Source organism: Periplaneta americana, unplaced genomic scaffold (assembly GCF_040183065.1).
Source record: "Periplaneta americana isolate PAMFEO1 unplaced genomic scaffold, P.americana_PAMFEO1_priV1 scaffold_29, whole genome shotgun sequence".
Taxonomy (NCBI): Eukaryota; Metazoa; Arthropoda; class Insecta; order Blattodea; family Blattidae; genus Periplaneta; species Periplaneta americana.
This window is the reverse complement of record NW_027185510.1, coordinates 517318-535871: the sequence shown is the minus strand read 5'-3', so window position 1 is coordinate 535871 and position 18554 is coordinate 517318. Positions and strand designations below refer to the sequence as shown.

The 18554-nt window shown below is 35.6% G+C and overlaps 1 protein-coding gene and 1 long non-coding RNA gene across 7 annotated transcripts in view; both read right to left on the bottom strand.

Moving 5' to 3' along the window:
• LOC138693970 (uncharacterized) overlaps positions 1-18554 on the bottom strand; it is a 110134-nt gene that overhangs the window by 14441 nt on the left and 77139 nt on the right. The window contains exons 1-2 of one of the 2 annotated variants that reach the window (XR_011330652.1): positions 7644-7763; positions 115-311 (exon numbers count right to left, since the gene is read on the bottom strand). This is a non-coding gene — a long non-coding RNA (uncharacterized lncRNA). Of the gene's footprint in view, positions 1-114; positions 312-7643; positions 7764-18554 lie in introns of those variants that run through there. The other variant, XR_011330653.1, reaches the window with a different exon arrangement.
• The window catches only part of LOC138693968 (DNA-directed RNA polymerase I subunit RPA1-like), an 80416-nt gene continuing 79607 nt past the window's right edge, over positions 17746-18554 (bottom strand). For all 5 annotated transcript variants that reach the window (XM_069817713.1, XM_069817709.1, XM_069817710.1 and 2 more), the window contains one exon: positions 17746-17874. In XM_069817713.1, coding sequence (XP_069673814.1) covers positions 17868-17874 — 7 coding nt within the window. In that variant the 3' untranslated portion in view covers positions 17746-17867. The remainder of the gene's footprint in view (positions 17875-18554) is intronic.

The following is an 18554-nucleotide window of genomic DNA, read 5'->3' as shown; positions in this document are numbered from 1 at the left end:
TTGTATAGACTGTAGATCCTGTCTAGCTGAGAGCGAAATAGGTCAACTTATGGCCTGAATTTGTGTTCAGTGAATGATGATGAATGCTATATTTTTATACAAGAAACAACTTACTTGTGCAGCCAGAAGTCCGAAGGGTTCCCCTGGATGTACGTGGATTTCACAGACATCAGATGCCGGAACTCAGATTTCCTACAACTGTGCCTTTCTTTCAAATACTCATCCATGAGACTGTCTGGCTTCTCTGTTAGCACCGAAGACACGATCTGCTTGGAATTCTGCACTCACAGGACCAGCACATGCAGTTATACCTGAGATTGCAATACAACAAATCAATACAACAAGCTTCAATTCCATTTCAATCCTTACAGCAGACAAAAATCATACTTGCTTAGGCCATGTTTGGAAACACGCATAATCGTATAATCTAATATTACCGTATATATTCGCGTAATAGACGCACTTTTTTCCATAATTTTTGGATTAAAAATCCAGGGTGTGTATTATATGAAAGGAAAAATTCTTGGGGAAAAATCATAACTACCTGACAGCCCACGTGATAATATGAACATACACACTCTGCATGTACAGCCTACTGATGTCACTTCAAATTATCCTTCTTACTACCAGAAATAAGGGTGACTAACATCACTTGGCGGTAACATTAATTGATTTTGAACACAACTTAAACAAGGTTAAAACTTACTTCTATCTTGTTTCTGACAAATCACTTGTAAAGGAAGATGTAAATGTGTAAATACGTGAGAACTGCAAAATGTTCCTAAAATTTCACAATATATTCTTTTACTTTACAGATTTACACCTTCCATCTAGTCAGAGTGTGTCTGACATCTTGTGTCCTCTGACTTAGTATTACTTCAGGGAATCTCTCTGTTAGTATTCTAAACCATTCTTCCTGCTATTCTCTTAATTAAGCTGTACTATGTACAAGACAATTCATGAATAATATCACACTTACAGCTATAATTTTTAAACCATTTTTAGTAGAACGTTGAAATGAACATGGACGTGGCTTTGGAACAGTTACGAAACTATGCTGTTTGATTAAAGAAAAACAATTTCATTATTTAAACCACCTTTAGAAAACGACAGTTGGAAAATTTACAGTTTATGTTCACAGGCACACAAATTTTTCAAAAGCATCATACTCTATTTCTTTACACTTCTGCACTGGCATGTGAATTGCACAATGCTCGAGCAAGTTTTATATAGGCCTAACTGTTCTTCATACCGTATTGCTGTCTTTGAAATATGACGAAGTAATGAATCTCTTGTATCCAGTTTTGTCTGTTACTAACATTCGATCAAGGTCATGAAATAGAAAACATTATGATAATACGTGATTCACAGTGATGTATTTGTAGAAAATGAACGGATATAACTGGAATTGGATCAATGTTTATAATAACTCTTTTTTACTAAAAAGAGCTTCAAAAGCAAATTCTAAAGTTATGATCTTCCTTGGAGAATCATCCTGTTTAAGTTCGCATCATATATTTATTTACCAAACTTACCACCAAAATGACTTGCTTAACTTCACAAAATATACCTAATAAAACGTAACAATTTTTAATAATAAAACAAGAACATAAATGTAGAGTATATACAGTAGAACCTAAATTATCTGTTATAATAGGCAGCAAGTGATTGACGGTTAACCAGAATTGATGGATAATCTGTTTTATTTAGACAATACTAAAAATAGGAGCAAGTGTGTTTAAAATAAAATAATTAATAAGATTGTATTATGTAACCTACACTGACTTCACTTTCGTTCCAATATGCAGTTTTATCATTCATTAATTATATAATTACATGTTTCTGTTGTAATATGGGATGGTACAATTCCTAACCTTGTGTTCAAAATATTTATATTATTCATTGTACTCAAACAATCACTGAAGGTGACCAATTAAATGATCGAAAACGTGTGTTTTAAACTAGTTCACGTGTCGTGAATTGATAAGTTGTTAACCTTCATATATACCTGATAAGTTGATGACTAAAATAACAATAAAATATATTATAAATAGAAACACAGTGTTCAGTTATTTACCACTAGATCAAGTTCAGAAGAGGGTTGCATTTGCTACAGGGATTTCTGAGAGGACAGTGAGGCGAATTGTGAAAGAACTAAAAGAAGAGAATTCTTTCCATTGTTAGATTTGAATTCTATTTTTTTTTCTATAATGCACATGAAAAATGACAAAACGATATTACAAAAAAGAACTAAAAGACTTGGGTAAGATACAGTCTAAGGTTATCTATGTCAATTTGCACCTGCCGAACTTCAGTCAACATGTTGTTGTTGTTTTCTAATGCCAGGTGTTTGACAATAAAGTCATTTGACCCCTTGCACTCCAATATTTTTCAAAGATATTATCATGGCCAGCCACTAAGCACAGATTTTGAGGTGTTCAGTCAACAGGTTCTTTTGTATGTAGTAACAAAATAATTGGCTCTGGGAAGGTGATAGCAGACTTGCTGTGGAAACCATTTAGTTAAGGGCTGCTGCAGGAAGTGGGAGGGGCAGAACAGTGAGTGGTGAACAGGGGCGTAAGTAACATGCCCTGCAGAGGGGCCCAGAAAATTGTTCTATTTTACATGAAGACATTATTTCGATTTTGAATAATGTTCATATTTCACTCATTCCAAAGCGATACTATGTACAGTATTGTTACAACAGCTGTGTTTCTTTCAACAATCACTTCCCAAGTTGCAATAATTTTTTTCTTTTTGATGTCACAACATTAATCCCTACCTCGCTTCTCCAACATGTATTTCTATTCTTTCTGTCCTCGTCTGGCACGAACACTGTCTTACCAATTTGATAGCTTATTTGTGTTTAAAAGTGGGTTTTTGCAGATGATGATATGCCTCGAGAATATAGCTGTTCTCTAACAAATCTTCTGAAAAAAAAAAAAAAAAAAAAAAAAAAAAAACACAGTTCTTGCATTCAAAAAGGAGCCCATTTACTTCGAATTTGTAATTATGCTTGTGTTCCAGTGCAAGATATAACAGAGCTCCAGTATCATTTCACATATTTACAAGAAAAAGTCCATTGATTCATTGACAGCCGCATCACTGTTAAAACAAACCCGAAATAATATTATAATAAAGTTGAGGCAGCAATTTTCGAGTACTGTTTTAAAGGAACCAAAGGAATCCTCAGATTCCTGGGAAATAGACCCTGTTTTCAAAACAACACGGCAATGCTAAGTTAAGAAGTTCTTTGACGAATGATTACAGAACTCAGAAGAAAGGTTTCCAGTATTTGTTTTTAACAGTTGCCTGAACATTATAATTTAGCAGCTTAAAGTATGCTTTGAAAGCATGAAAATCTCAGCTAAATTCTCGCTGCTACAACCATCAAGTCAGCACCTTAACCGAAAATGAAATGATCGAAAAAGTCATGGAAATATTATACTATAGATTCATCTCCTACTTTTCCTCAACAACTGATTAGTCTTCGATCCATAACGATGGAAGAGATTCGTAAAGTTTCAGTAATAAAGGAACTGATCGAATTACTACAATAATTGTAGAAAATCCTGAGGCCTACTGTTCCCCATCTTCCAGTCACTACAGCAATGGCCAAGTGCCCATTCAGTAGGCTAAAACTAATAAAGACTTAAGTTTCCTGATCAATTTCAGCATCATTTTTTCTTCATCCACTCTTTCCAACAGTTTCATTTCTTATTCTATCTGTCTACTTCACACAATTCATTCTTCTCCATATCCACATTTCAAATGCTTCTATTGGGTTCTCTTCACTTCATCATAATGTCCATGTTTCTGCCCTATACAATGCTATGGTCCATACAAAGCACTTCACTAGTCTCTTCCTTAATTCTTTTTCCAGAGATCAGCAGAAGATATTCCCTTTTCTGTTAAAAGCTGTCTTGGTCATTGGTATCCTCCTTTTGATTTCCTAGCAGCAGCTCATGTTACTACTTATAGTACACCTCAAGTATTTGAATCTGTCCACTTGCTCATTTAGAATTCACAAGTTTACCTTCTTTATTTTTCTTCCTATGACCATAGCCTTCGTCTTATTTGTTACTATTTGCTATTAATGAACACATAACAATTGTGTTTATATTTTCTTTTGTAGTGCTAATATTCCATGTATTGTGGGTCCCTATCACCACGGCATGGCACGTTCTCAGGGTCTGGATAGAGGAGACGGCCTCCAGATATGGAGGGTAGCTGTGAATATATTGAATAAGCAGTCGTGGATAGCCGATAAGGGGTGGTCCTCCAGCTTGGGGTTTGGGCGAAGGGCTAACAACCCATCACCGTAAAAAAACAGCTTATTACGAAACCTAACAATAAGCTTCGGAATGGGACTGATTCCCGGCACGACCACAGCAAAGGAATATGCATTATCACCTTTACTTTTTTACTTTGCTCTAGAATATGCCATTAGGAAAGTCCAGGATAACACAGAGGGTTTGGAATTGAACGGGTTACATCAGCTGCTTGTCTATGTGGACGACATGAATGTGTTAGGAGAAAATCACAAAAGATTAGGGAAAACGTGGAAATTCTACTTGAAGTAAGTAAAGCGATAGGATTGGAAGTAAATCCCGAAAAGACTAAGTATATGATTATGTCTCGTGACGGGAATATTGTACGAAATGGAGCTATAAAAATTGGAGATTTATTCTTCGAAGAAGTGGAAAAATTCAAGTATCTTGGAGCAACAGTAACAAATATAAATGACACTCGGGAGGAAATTAAACGCAGAATAAATATGGGAAATGCCTGTTATTATTCGGTTGAGAAGCTTTTGTCATCTAGTCTGCTGTCAAAACATCTGAAAGTTAGAATTTATAAAACAGTTATATTACCGGTTGTTCTGTATGGCTGTGAAACTTGGACTCTCACTTTGAGAGAGGAACACAGATTAAGGGTGTTTGAGAATAAAGTTCTTAGGAAAATATTTGGGGCTAAGAGGGATGAAGTTACAGGAGAATGGAGAAAGTTACATAACTGAAGTTACAGGAGAATGGAGAAAGTTACACAACTCAGAGCTGCACGCATTGTATTCTTCACCTGACATAATTAGGAACATTAAATCCAGATATTTGAGATGGGCAGGGCACGTAGCACATATGGGTGAATCCAGAAATGCATATAGTGTGTTAGTTTGGAGGCCAGAGGGGAAAAGACCTTTGGGGAGGCCGAGACGTAGATGGGAAGATAATATTAAAATGGATTTGAGGGAGGTGGGATATGATGGCAGAGACTGGATTAATCTTGCTCAGGATAGGGACCAATGGCGGGCTTATGTGAGGGCGGCAATGAACCTCCGGGTTCCTTAAAATCCAGTGAGTAAGTGCTAATATATTTTCTTGTTATAATACATGTTCTATGATGATAGGGAATGGATTAATCTTGCTCTGGATAGGGACCAATGGCAGGCTTATGTGAGGGCAGCAATGAACCTTTGGGTTTCTTAAAAGCCATTTGTAAGTAAGTATATGTTCTATGTTTCCAATAAACTCTCTTTGGGTGATTTCATATGAAATAAAATTTAATATATTTTCTTATTGTATTCTTACCTTGAATTTGAAGGGCAATATAAAAAATGTAATTCAATAGGAAAACACGTATGTGGTACAACGTTTCCCCAATTAGCTGTAGCTGTGTAACTTTGTACCACCATTAAATGTCAAATTTCACTTATTTATGTTTGGTATGTATTATATCCCAACCCATAAAAAAAGTAATTTTCTTAAATAATTTACTTTGAAACATCAATTTCAATAGACACTATTTTAGGTAAGTAAAAAAATATGACAGAAGTGGTACAAAGCTATCCCAAATGATTGTATGCATTTACATAATTATCCGAGCCCTAGCAGTAGTAGTAGTAGTAATAGTAGTAATAATAATAATAATAATAATAATAATAATAATAATAATAATAATAATAACTTACTTACTTACTGGCTTTTAAGGAACACGGAGGTTCATTGCTGCCCTCACATAAGCCCGCCATTGGTCCCTATCCTGAGCAAGATTAATCCAGTCTCTATCATCATTTTAATATTATCTTCCCATCTACGTCTCGGCCTCCCCAAAGGTCTTTTTCCCTCCGGCCTCCCAACTAACATTCTATATGCATTTCTGGATTCGCCCATACGTGCTACATGCCTTGCCCATCTCAAACATCTGGATTTAATGTTCCTAATTATGTCAGGTGAAGAATACAATGCGTGCAGTTCTGTGTTGTGTACCTTTCTCCATTCTCCTGTAACTTCATCCCTCTTAGCCCCAAATATTTTCCTAAGCACCTTATTCTCAAACACCCTTAATCTCTGTTCCTCTCTCAAAGTGAGAGTCCAAGTTTCACAACCATACAGAACAACCGGTAATATAACTGTTTTATAAATTCTAACTTTCAGATTTTTCGACAGCAGACTGGATGATAAAAATCTTCTCAACCGAATAATAACAGGCATTTCCCATATTTATTCTGTGTTTAATTTCCTCCCGAGTATCATTTATATTTGTTACTGTTGCTCTAAGATATTTGAACTTCTCCACCTCTTCGAAGGATAAATCTCCAATTTTTACATTTCCATTTCGTACAATATTCTCGTCACGAGACATAACAACAAGAACAACAACAACAACAACAACAACAACAACAACAATAACAAAAAGAGTTACGAAGATATAAAATAATTCTCATAGTAACTTGTTCATACTGTAACCAAAAGCATAACAAGAACTTCCTAACATGCAGCATATATTTTTGGTGAAGGTAGTAACATGGCTCTCTACTCCAGGCTGGTGCCTACACATTTCATAAGTTACCCCCATTTCTCGTTCTACATCCCTCAGCGGCCACTGTAAAGTACCAGTAATGTACTTTTTTTTTTTAGCTCGTACACACTGCTTTGATAATGGCATGATGCCCCACTGATCCTGAACATTAAAATGCCTACACGTAAGAGTTGGTACAGTGCTAGAGCAAGGGAAGAGGAAAGTATGAAGTTGAGGTCATACAGCATACTACGCACTGTCAAGGTCAGTGACTGGTGAGACACCAGTTCTCAAAATGAGGTACCTAATGCCCATGACTGAAGGTAAATGGACTGAAAACGACTGATTCATGGATGGTCTTCATAAGGCAAAGACTTCTAGCTCTTTCTGTGGACAGCCTAACCTTGGAGATTATTAAGTACTGTAATTGTTCGAAAATCATGCTAACTTGATATACTGCTAAAATTCTGGATAAACAATTACAATAAGGAGTAAGTTGCAGAAAATTTTCAATTCGTACTGATTTTATCTACCACCTACCACTCCCACTTCAACAAAATCTGTTGGTAGGCAGCAAGTGGTCGAATGCCAATACATGAATAAGTCCATACACATTTCCCTATGCACTCTTTACCACTTAGCTTCTTCGGGACGGACAGTCCACACTACTGGGATGGTCTGCATGGGAACTCTCTGTATTTCCCTATTTTCTAACATATAACATGTGCATTCATATTAAAAACACTCTACTCCACATCTCAAATTTGTAAAAATCACTTCCGAATACATAATAAACCTTACAGGACTGAAAGAAAGTTACATTTTAAATGGTTCACAATAATCACGTTTCAACTGTGTCAGTATCGCTCTCTCTCCAAAGCTTGCACATAGTTTCAGCAAATCTTGGTCTTCCTGTTTCCTTGTTCAACTTCCTTCCTTTGTGTACTTTATGATCTTTCAATCGGCAGAAAACAATAAAAATGGACTAATTCTATGTTTTTGGAAAGGATTTCCATTCTTTTTCTTCCATTTACGAATCTGAAAAAAAAGAAAGCGGCACAGAGTGAAGAAAAAAAAAAGTCATCAGAAAGTAAAAGAAAATCAGAGGAGTAATGACTGATGCATATAAAATATTAGTTCATGTTGCTTTTATAGGAATAATTAAAATCAATTTTCTCTACAAGAGAGTAGTGTTTCCATGATGGCCTTGTAACAACCTATACCCAGGCCACTGCAACATTGCACTTGGCAGTTTAGTGTTACGCTGGTAACGAGAGACGTGACCTTGCCACAGTGACCCTCACTACACAACAGCTGACTTAAATTATGTGGAGTTTGCTATTTTGCTCCGTTAAATTAAATGGTAATTATTATGTAACTCATTCTTTATTACTGTTATCTTGGAGGGACCTGAACTTTTTTTTTATGTCCGCTGTATTAAATTATCTGCACAAATGGAGGGTTGCCCATATATACAGACAAAGTCCATCTCCTGCTCATAAAATTGAAGAATCATGTGCACCATTCTGACGCCTGACTATTTACGCATGGATTCCCACTACGTGGGTTACCGTTTTTTGAGCATCTTTTTTCTTTGCAACATTTCACACCAGTGCTACAAGTTATTTATAACTTTAGAACACTAACAAACAAATTACGCACATGATAGTAACACTATGTAACATAAGCAAATCGACAACACAGCAGTGCTCCATGTGGCAACATGAGCAGCTGACAGAAAATGCTACGTTCTGATTGGTTCAGAAGGCTACTGCATAGCATTCAATTTTTTCATAGGAAGGATTGCCAACCCAACTGTACCATGTGTGTTCGTCAGATTTGTTGACATCAATCCTGTATACGCTGACGAAGTATTTCAACAGTGGGAATGGGTTCTGAGTACACAATTTCTTTCAGACAGTTCCACAAATAAAATTCCAGAAACGTGTTCAATGAACTATATCCTAACAAATGGATAGGACGCGCAGGACCCACTTGATGGCCTGTGCGTTCCCCAGACTTAAACCCACTGAATTTTCATTTGAAAGAGTGTGGCATTCTATACAATGACTGCATGCTTGCATTCAAGCCACAGGGAGTCATTCTGAGCATTTCTTGTAATGTTACGCCTATCATTGCTGCAACAGAACTGTACTGATAACTTGGAAATGCGGTACAAATGGACACTGTTCATATAGCATTTTTCACTGTTTTAGTGTGTCCTCCCCCCTGGTGACGTGGATCCCACATATTAAGACTCACCCTATATATGTAAGCAGAAGAGAGTCTTGATTTTTGCCAAAGAATCACATGATAGAGTGGATGTCCAGTAATATTTTTCCATCCCTTTTAATTGTGATAAAAACAGATGCCAACCCCAACACATATTGGACTGCTTACAGTAAAAAAGTACAGAATCTTCTCAAAATAAATAATGGACTAAAAATGTCGAAGCTTATGAATCTGATCCCATAGACTACAGTGTAACAAGAGCAACAACAGCAGTAGCAGCAACATTTCTTTCACACTCAAATGTCTCATAGCTATAAATAAGATTATAAATGTATTTAAGTTTGCCAATTTATTTAAGTATCGTGCCTCTTGCTTCTTCTGAGATATTTTGCAAAGTGCTATATTACAAATAAAATTATTGCTAAATCAGGATAAAACCGTTTCAAATAATCACAGATTTTAATGCTCTCAAAACTGACTTCAACATCTTAGAAAACATATCTTTTCCAGTTTATTTCTATTCACAATATTAACTCCTTAACGCTCTACAAAACCTCTGCATGAATGGAATCAAACCTAATATGTTGCTGATGAACTGACATACAGTAACTATAGTAAAACTAGCTGTATTTAGTTAAGAAATTCGAGATTCTCAGGTTAATATCTGGATACTGTGATAAAATAGATTTAGGATTTTTTAGGTGAATAAATGTTTTTTTGTTCGTGATTACTTGTCAATTAAGTTAAAAATTTTAGACATGATGTCTCTAGCAAAAATACCAAATTTTATATCGCATAAAGATACAAATTTTCAGGATAAAAATATGCAACAAAATATTTTTCATATTTTGATTATTAACACACATTGGGGAGCTTGACTTTTTGCAGTGGTGTCTTACGCATATCAATTTTAATAGTGTTAAATTGGTAGTAGATGAAATGGACAAAAACTTCGTTCAAAATGTATTGAAGAAATAAATCTCCATATGTTTCTGCTAATTTGAGTGTCTTGTCCAACTCCATTAAAAACTAGAAGAAATAACAAACCTCCTGAAAGAAACTGTTAAAAAAAAAAGGACACGATACTGAAAGAAAAAATGGCAAGTTTAAAAACAAAACGGAAAAGTTTAAAAAAAGTAATCTAAACTTGTGTTTAGAAAAAATATTGAATTTGAAATTATGAGCAAAGTTGCCCAAGTTCTAGAAGATCAACAAGTAGACAATGAGAACCTGAGAGTTAATGTCTGACATCCCTCTTCTGAAGTACGTTAGACTGACTTCATTTGATACAGAACAGTCGTTTTCCCAGTACCGACTGTGTTCTGTGACAATCAACAGAGATTTTTAATGGATAATTCGGAGATGTCATGTATTGTGAACTGGAACTCCAAAGACATTTCAGCAATAGACTGATGAGGCATGGTTAGTGAGTACACAGGCTTTTACTCATATTTGACTAGGTTAGGATTTTTAGGTGTTAGGATATTGAACATTATTATGTGAAAGATGAAAATATTTTTAATGTTTTAGCTAATATTTTTTAATTTTTTAACACATAAAAAAATTAGTAATTCTCAATTTTTATCACCTAAAAATCCTAAACCTAGTCATAACACTGACATCTGAAAGTAAGATTATTTATTTTCCAATGGCTAGAATTGACAATCGAGTCATTTTCCCTCTAGCTTCCCAGTACAAGCTAACAAGGTCCCCAGTCTGTTGTGCAGTTGAGTTTCAGGCTGGGCAGAACAGAAGGTGTTGTTTGTCCATGATTTGGTCAGGGTTGTTGCACAACACATCTGTTGGAGTGGTATATGCCTACGGTGAGCCAGGCAGTCATGTCCTGACATCAACCTAAATTTTGCTACAGCTTCCTTACGGCCTTCATATTTTTTCTTGATTTCTTTAATCTTCCTGCAGAGGTTTGATTTGGAGTGGATTATTGTTTGGATTTTAGTGCCTTTTTTGAAAAGTTGATCTGCCATTTCATTGTCAAATAGTCCAACATGTGAAGGTGTTATTATATATTGTTGTATATAATTAATTAGTTATATGATATAATTAAGTCTGTATATGAAAATCAAAATTACCTGTTTTTTTCGCTGTGCTATGCCAGCAGTAGTTTGTTCATCATCCAACATTTCTGACGAAAAATTCTTAATCACTTTATAATTGTCTGCAAGAAATGGGATTTGTTTCTTCTTCAGAAACTGGGCTTTCATGACATCTTTCCCCTCTTCACCATAAGCAAACTAAAAACAGAAACGTAATATCTATGTAAATTCTTGTATTCCATGTCGTCGGTTTCTTGGTAAAAGTGACCAAGTCACATTCAAAGGCATCCAACCTTTATGAAAATTTAAGACATAATTATATATTAAAAACTAATAATATAGCACATTTACCTTCAAAATAACTTGTTACTAACATCTAAAGAAGAACAGTTGTCTTTGGATGGATCATTAAACCTTTAAATGCCTTTTCCCAACAATTTTCAATTTTGGACTTGGTCACTTTTACCAAGAAACCGACGATGTTGCACTTTCAATGCAATTGGAAAACAGACAAGAATAATGATAAAACAAAAAACTGGCTGAACATGGACATGCTTTTTTCAAATCTTCACATTATGTTTGAACTTCATAAACGGTAGTTATTATTTAGTACTTATGTATGACATGTTGACACAAAAACTGTACTCACACGTACAATATACAGTACATAGGTGAGTTGAATGAAAAACTAAAAAATGTATGCAGACATAAAACTGCCATCCACACATATACAATATATGCAGGTGAGTAATTAACAGAAAAAAAAATGTTGTTCTAAATTCAGGAACCATTTACTCAGAAACTACTTAAGACAAAGGGCTGAAATTTTGTATGTTAGTTTAAACTATATAGTTCTTCAAAATAAATGGACTGCTATTTTTAAATATTTAATTCAAGTAGTGAAAATGTGGACAGACACATCATATTTTTACAGGACAAAATAAACTAATGGACATTTGTCACATTGTGCTTGTGTAATTGAAGAAGTACTGTTTTTATTTCCCTCATTTTTTCAAATAATATGCTTTTGACAAAGGGCGAAACTTTTGAAAAATGTGAGATTAAAAATTTTTGTAATAGATGTTCCTAACTGTTGACGATCGCAAATTTTCTTTTCCAACACACTTTTCTTTCTGCCATGTCTATATTAAAACAATGAAAGATAATTTGTTTCTGTGGCCAGCTCACAACTCACCAACATTTGTTTATCACACGGTGCACAGGACATTAGTCTGTGTTTGATAGAAACAGAAGAAAAAAATATCTTATATATTCATATTTATACGCGAAAATACTGTTAACAGCACTACCGAGTTAACAGTCATTGTGACTCAGTGAAACATACATCTGCATATATATATGTCTGTGGATCATGTTGTGTTGAAATGTACAAAAGCTCTGTTATTAAAGCAAAATAAACAATTCCTAAATTCACTGGCGAATATGCCCCAAGCACTAATGGAAAACAGTAATGGTTTGTCAAGCATGCAGCAAACATCTGAGTGCAATTTTTATGCATAACTTAAGTTTTGTATACATTATAAAATCTTCAATAAAAGATGCCCTTTCCTAGTAGGCAGTTTGAAAACATGCAACACATTCAGACCAACTTGTTATGAAGAAGATTACAAGGAAGCAATGACTTCGAAAACTTTTGCATCAAAGCCTAGATCATATATGTAACAGATAACTCATTGCTATGTTAAAATTGGCAGCACTCTGAAGAGAACAACGCCAGGATCGCCACCCGTCTGCCATAAACGAACACGAGATGGCAGTACAGTCACTAATGCAATTCAAATGGGAATTATGACGTGACTCCTTATGTAACAACTAGATGGCAGCGTAGTAAACCTGATGAAAGTTGTTAACCTCAAAGCCTATAAGACCGACCTATATGGGTATATATGATCTAGGATCAAAGCTAACTCCGAGTATATGAGCTCTGGAAAGACATGTGCAAGGACTTGATTTCAAAAAATGCATTTAGGAATTTCTTTGAAAAATATTGTGAAAAAAAAAACATTTCAGAGGAACCGACATTAAATACACACTTTATTCAAAAACAAGTTGTAAGTTATTTCATCGAGAGAACCCCCCCCACCCAAATATATATATATATATATATATATATATATATATATATATATATATACATATATGGTGGAAGTGAAATAACCCTGCAGATTTTTAGAGTGAATAGCTCATGTTGCATGTAACAAAAACTGTAATACCAGATTGGTGGAGAGTTCACAGTTTTCTCAGAAAAAAATGTTTTTTCCTAATGTTTAACACCCTCTTATTTGGTAACTATTGCGAATTGGATTGTGATTCTTGTTCATATCGATAGAAAATCTAATAAAGAATCATTTATCCCTCTGTCCTATTTCAATAATGTGGGCGGTTTTCGTGTAAATTTAATTAAAAAACCACTGAACGATGCAATCCACATCGCAACTTTGTAGCTAGAGAAGGGAGCGTAATATAGGTTTCCTATTCATTCAGCATATCCCATCGTCCCTTTCAATCTGCAAGGTTATTTCACTTCCACCCTGTGTATATATAGGGGAGAGTCGGGTAGTATCAGACATCGGTAATATCGGACAGTGCGTTTCTTTCATCCACCATCTATATATATATATATATATATATATATATATATATATATATATATACACTGGTCAAAAAAAGTTAAGCATATTTCCAGTTTACCCTATAATACCTGATATTTATGTTTCTTTTGGTTTTATGTGGCACGTATTATGTTTACTAATTCAAATTCTTTCATTTGTTTTATTCTGCATCACTAGGTAACGTCCAAATCACGGCTAGTAAACAAAGCCTGTAATTCGAGCAAAGTTCAATCAGTGTCGTTTTGCTTCATAGTGCAGTACAATGGCTCGGAACACCCTTACAATGGCAGACCGCATTAAAATCATCACTTTGATGGAACAAAACATGAGACAAGTTGATGTTGCTAACATCCTTCATGTGAATCAGAGTATTGTCTCCAGACTGTGGAGAAAGTTCCAGGAAACCTAGTCAATAGCAGATCGACCTCGCGAGGGCCGTCCACGCAAAACAACACCAGGTCAGGACCGGTATGTAAGGTTATCTGCACGTAGGAACCCTATAGCCTCAGCTACAACTCTGCGCCATGACCTGTTCGAAGCCACTGGTGTTGTTGTAAGTAGCCAAACTGTGCGCAATAGACCTCATGACATAGGGTTGTATGCTCGAAGACCACTCAAGACTCCAGCACTCCGTCCACATCACAGGGGTGGTCGTGCATGATGGGCTAGAGCACATGAGAATTGGACACGAGACCAATGGACCAGAAATTTATTCTCAGACGAAGTGAGAATGGGCCTACACCCTGACAATAACTCTATTCGCGTATGGAGACGAACAGGGGAACGAAATCATCCCTCAATGACCGTGGAACGTCACCAACAGTTTGGTGGTTCAATCTTGTTTTGGGCAGGTGTCATGTTTGGCCGCCGCACACCACTGGTTTCAATAGAGGGAAACATGACTGCTGCCGTGTATGAGAACAACATCCTCCAACCCATAGTAAGTGGTTTTGCAGAGACTTTAGGAGAAGGGTTCACTCTACAGGACGATAATGCTCGGCCTCATCGTGCTCATAGTGTGCAGCGGTATCTGGTAGAGCATGGGATCCGAAGAATGGATTGGCCAGCATGCTCACTGGATATGAACTGCATAGAGCATGCATGGAGCTTTCTCAGGAGAGCCATTTCCAATCGTCCACATCACCCATTAACGATTCAAGAACTCAGGAATGATGCCTTGGAAGAATGGGTCAATTTGCCTCAGGAGAGCTTAGATGCGTTGGTACTGAGTATGCCCCGTCGCATACAAGAGTGCCTCAGGGTTCGTGGAGGACCAACACGTTATTAAACAGGGCACTGAAAGCACCATCTCCTTTTCATTGATGATGTACGAATTTCAACTTCCCTTATCTTTTCTGTTGTTTCCAAACAATGCAGCTTTTTCATTTCATATTGAGTCCATTGTTAACAAATAGTGTATTTCTACTTTTAAGTTTATTCTGTGGAACCAAGAAATCCAATTATAATTTATCTATTTTATTTTAATTAATAAAAACCGTTATATGCCTAATTATGCTTAACTTTTTTTGACCAGTGTATATATATATATATATTCAATATACTTAACATGACAATACATGCATATTTAAATCTTAACTTTAGAGACCACACTCTTCCAATAAGTACCATACTGGCAAAAATCTAATATGACCTCGAACATAATACGACCTCAAGTTTTCAGATGTTCTATATAGAAAAATAAAAATATCTCTATGTAATAAGATTTACACTTTGTAAATGTTATAAAATGAAAAAATTAATTTTGTAACTGGAACTGGATTCTTTTTCAGATGGTAAAATATGTTTGGAAGTAAATCATGAAAAAACAAAGTATATGATTATCTCTTGTGACCAGTGGTGAAGCCAACAGGTGGGCCCAGGGCCACCCAAAAAATATGCGTATTTTTGCGTTTTTATGGAAAATACTCAAAATTAAAACTAAACCATGGATCCAGAGCAATAGTTACAGTCGATAGCATTAAAGTAAGAAGTCAAAAATGCGTTCATTTCTTCAAGATCCAATTTAACTGTGTTGGGTTGGGCCTAAAAAATTGTCTGGCAGCGATAAAAAGAAGGAAGCCGTGGAGGCTACTGAATTGTTGCATCAGCTAGAAAAATTTGACGCCTTATTTTATTTGGTATGTTTAAACGATATTTTTGCTCTTGCAAATTCATTACTGGAAGCACCTCAGTCTCCAAAAATGGATATTAGTAAATGTTCGTCCTTCATTAAGGCAATGATATAAAACTTTTCAAAGCTCTGAAACGAAGAAAAATTCGACAATCATGTCAAGCACAAGGCTTTGTAATCTAGCAATTCTATCATTTGAGAGGGAGAAAAGTTGGGATTTGTTGAAGGACCCATCATAAGCGATCGACAGATTCGTTGCTAGGAAATCTCGACAGCTCCAGTTCACCTTATGAAGCCTTTGTATAGGTATGCCTTGCATGGTTGTGTATCATAATTTTGCATGTTATTAAATAAGACTTCCGAGAAGGAGTTTCAAGAGAGTTGACGGCAGCGGCATTGTCAGGGGATGGGTCTGGTAGTTTCTAAACCCTGCATATCTGACCTACCCAAAATAATTAGTCTGGCTACGCCACTGCTCGTGACCAGAATATTGTACGAAATGGAAATATAAAAATTGAAAATTTATCCTATGAAGAGGTGGAAAAATTCAAATATCTTGGAGCAAGAGTAACAAATATAAATGACACTTGGGAGGAAATTAAATGCAGAATAAATATGGAAAATACCTGTTATTATTCGGTTGAGAAGCTTCTGTCACCCAGTCTGCTCTCAAAAAAACTGACAGAATTTATAAAACAATTATATTACCGATTATTCTGTATGGTTGTGAAACTTGGACTCTCAGTTTGAGAGAGGAACAGAGATTAAGGGTGCATGAGAATAAAGTGCTTAGGAAAACATTTGGGACAAAGAAGGATGAAGTTACAGGAGAATGGAAAAAGTTTCACAACACAGAACTACACACATTGTATTTTTCACCTGACATAATTAGGAACATTAAATCCAGACATCTGGGATGGGTAGGGCATGTAGCACGTATGAGCGAATCCAGAAATGTATATAGAGTGTTAGTTGGGAGGCCGGAGAGAAAAAGACCATTGGGAAGGCCGAGACATAGATGGGAGGATAATATTAAAATGGATTTGAGAGAGGTGGGATATGATTATAGAGACTGGATTAATCTTGCTCAGGACAGGGCAACAATGAACCTCTGGGTTCCTTAAATACCGTTAAGTAAAATAAAAATTATAAATTATGATTTATTTAACGACACTTGCAACTGCCGAGGTTATATCAGCATCACCGGTGTGCCGGAATTTTGTCCCACAGGAGTTCTTTTACATGCCACTAAATCTAGGGACATGAGCCTGTCGCACTTAAGCAACCTGGCCAGGATCGAACCCACAACCTCAGGCACAGAAGGCCAGCACTATACGAACTGTGCTACTCAGGGGACACAGTAAATAACCAAACCTGCCACAAAATGTCATCCTTACTGCTATCCATGTTCTTAGAAACACAGCACTTTTTAAAACGCTTCACAGCCAATACTGATCCAAGCTGTAAATATGTATCGGATCAGTACTGTGCACTTCGTTTTTTCCAATTTGCTATTGGCTATTGGTGTCAGAGCATGGTCCATTTAAGCAATAGTCTTCAACCTTCCTAAACACCCTGGTGTTCTATTTCAAGCACAAAATGGTTGCATGACTGAGGAATTTATGGTTGACTGCTTTAGGTTTGTTGTAAATAAACCCTTTAAGGATAACATGCGCAGAGTATATGGTCAGTTAGTATAGTCTGCACGTCCTATAAGGTAGACTTCTTTTATCACTGAAAAATGCTAGGCTGCGATTACAATATTATAAGAATGGTTTTCACACAGCTGTTTCTATGCAAAAACATCGTAATAGATTTGGACCCATATTGTAATCATCATTGCCAGTAATATTTTACTTTTGAAGGAATGAATGGTGAGTGCTTCTCATTACCATACCTGCACTACAGTGCCATCACTGTCTCTAACTGTCATGTCGTAATGAACTACTAAACCTTCCAAATGTTTAACTAAGCATCTTTGGAGATATCCACTCCTACTGGTTTTCAAAGCTGTATCAATTAAAGCCTGAAAATAAGAAATGATTGTGTTTAAATACATACATGAAAACAAGTATCAGTATTCTCATGAATACTGTGAAATATTGTGGTTAAATACATACATGAAAACAAGTATCAGTATTCTCATGAATACTGTGAAATATTGTGGTTAAACACATACATGAAAACAAGTATCAGTATTCTCATGAATACTGTGAAATATTGTGGTTAAATACATGCATGAAAACAAGTATCAGTATTCTCATGAATACTGTGAAATATTGTGGTTAAATACATCCATGAAAACAAGTATCAGTATTATCATGAATACTGTGAAATATTGTGATTAAATACATCCATGAAAACAAGTATCAGTATTATCATGAATACTGTGAAATATTGTGGTTAAATACATGCATGAAAACAAGTATCAGTATTCTCATGAATACTGTGAAATATTGTGGTTAAATACATGCATGAAAACAAGTATCAGTATTCTCATGAATACTGTGAAATATTGTGGTTAAATACATGCATGAAAACAAGTATCAGTATTCTCATGAATACTGTGAAATATTGTGGTTAAATACATCCATGAAAACAAGTATCAGTATTATCATGAATACTGTGAAATATTGTGATTAAATACATCCATGAAAACAAGTATCAGTATTATCATGAATACTGTGAAATATTGTGGTTAAATAC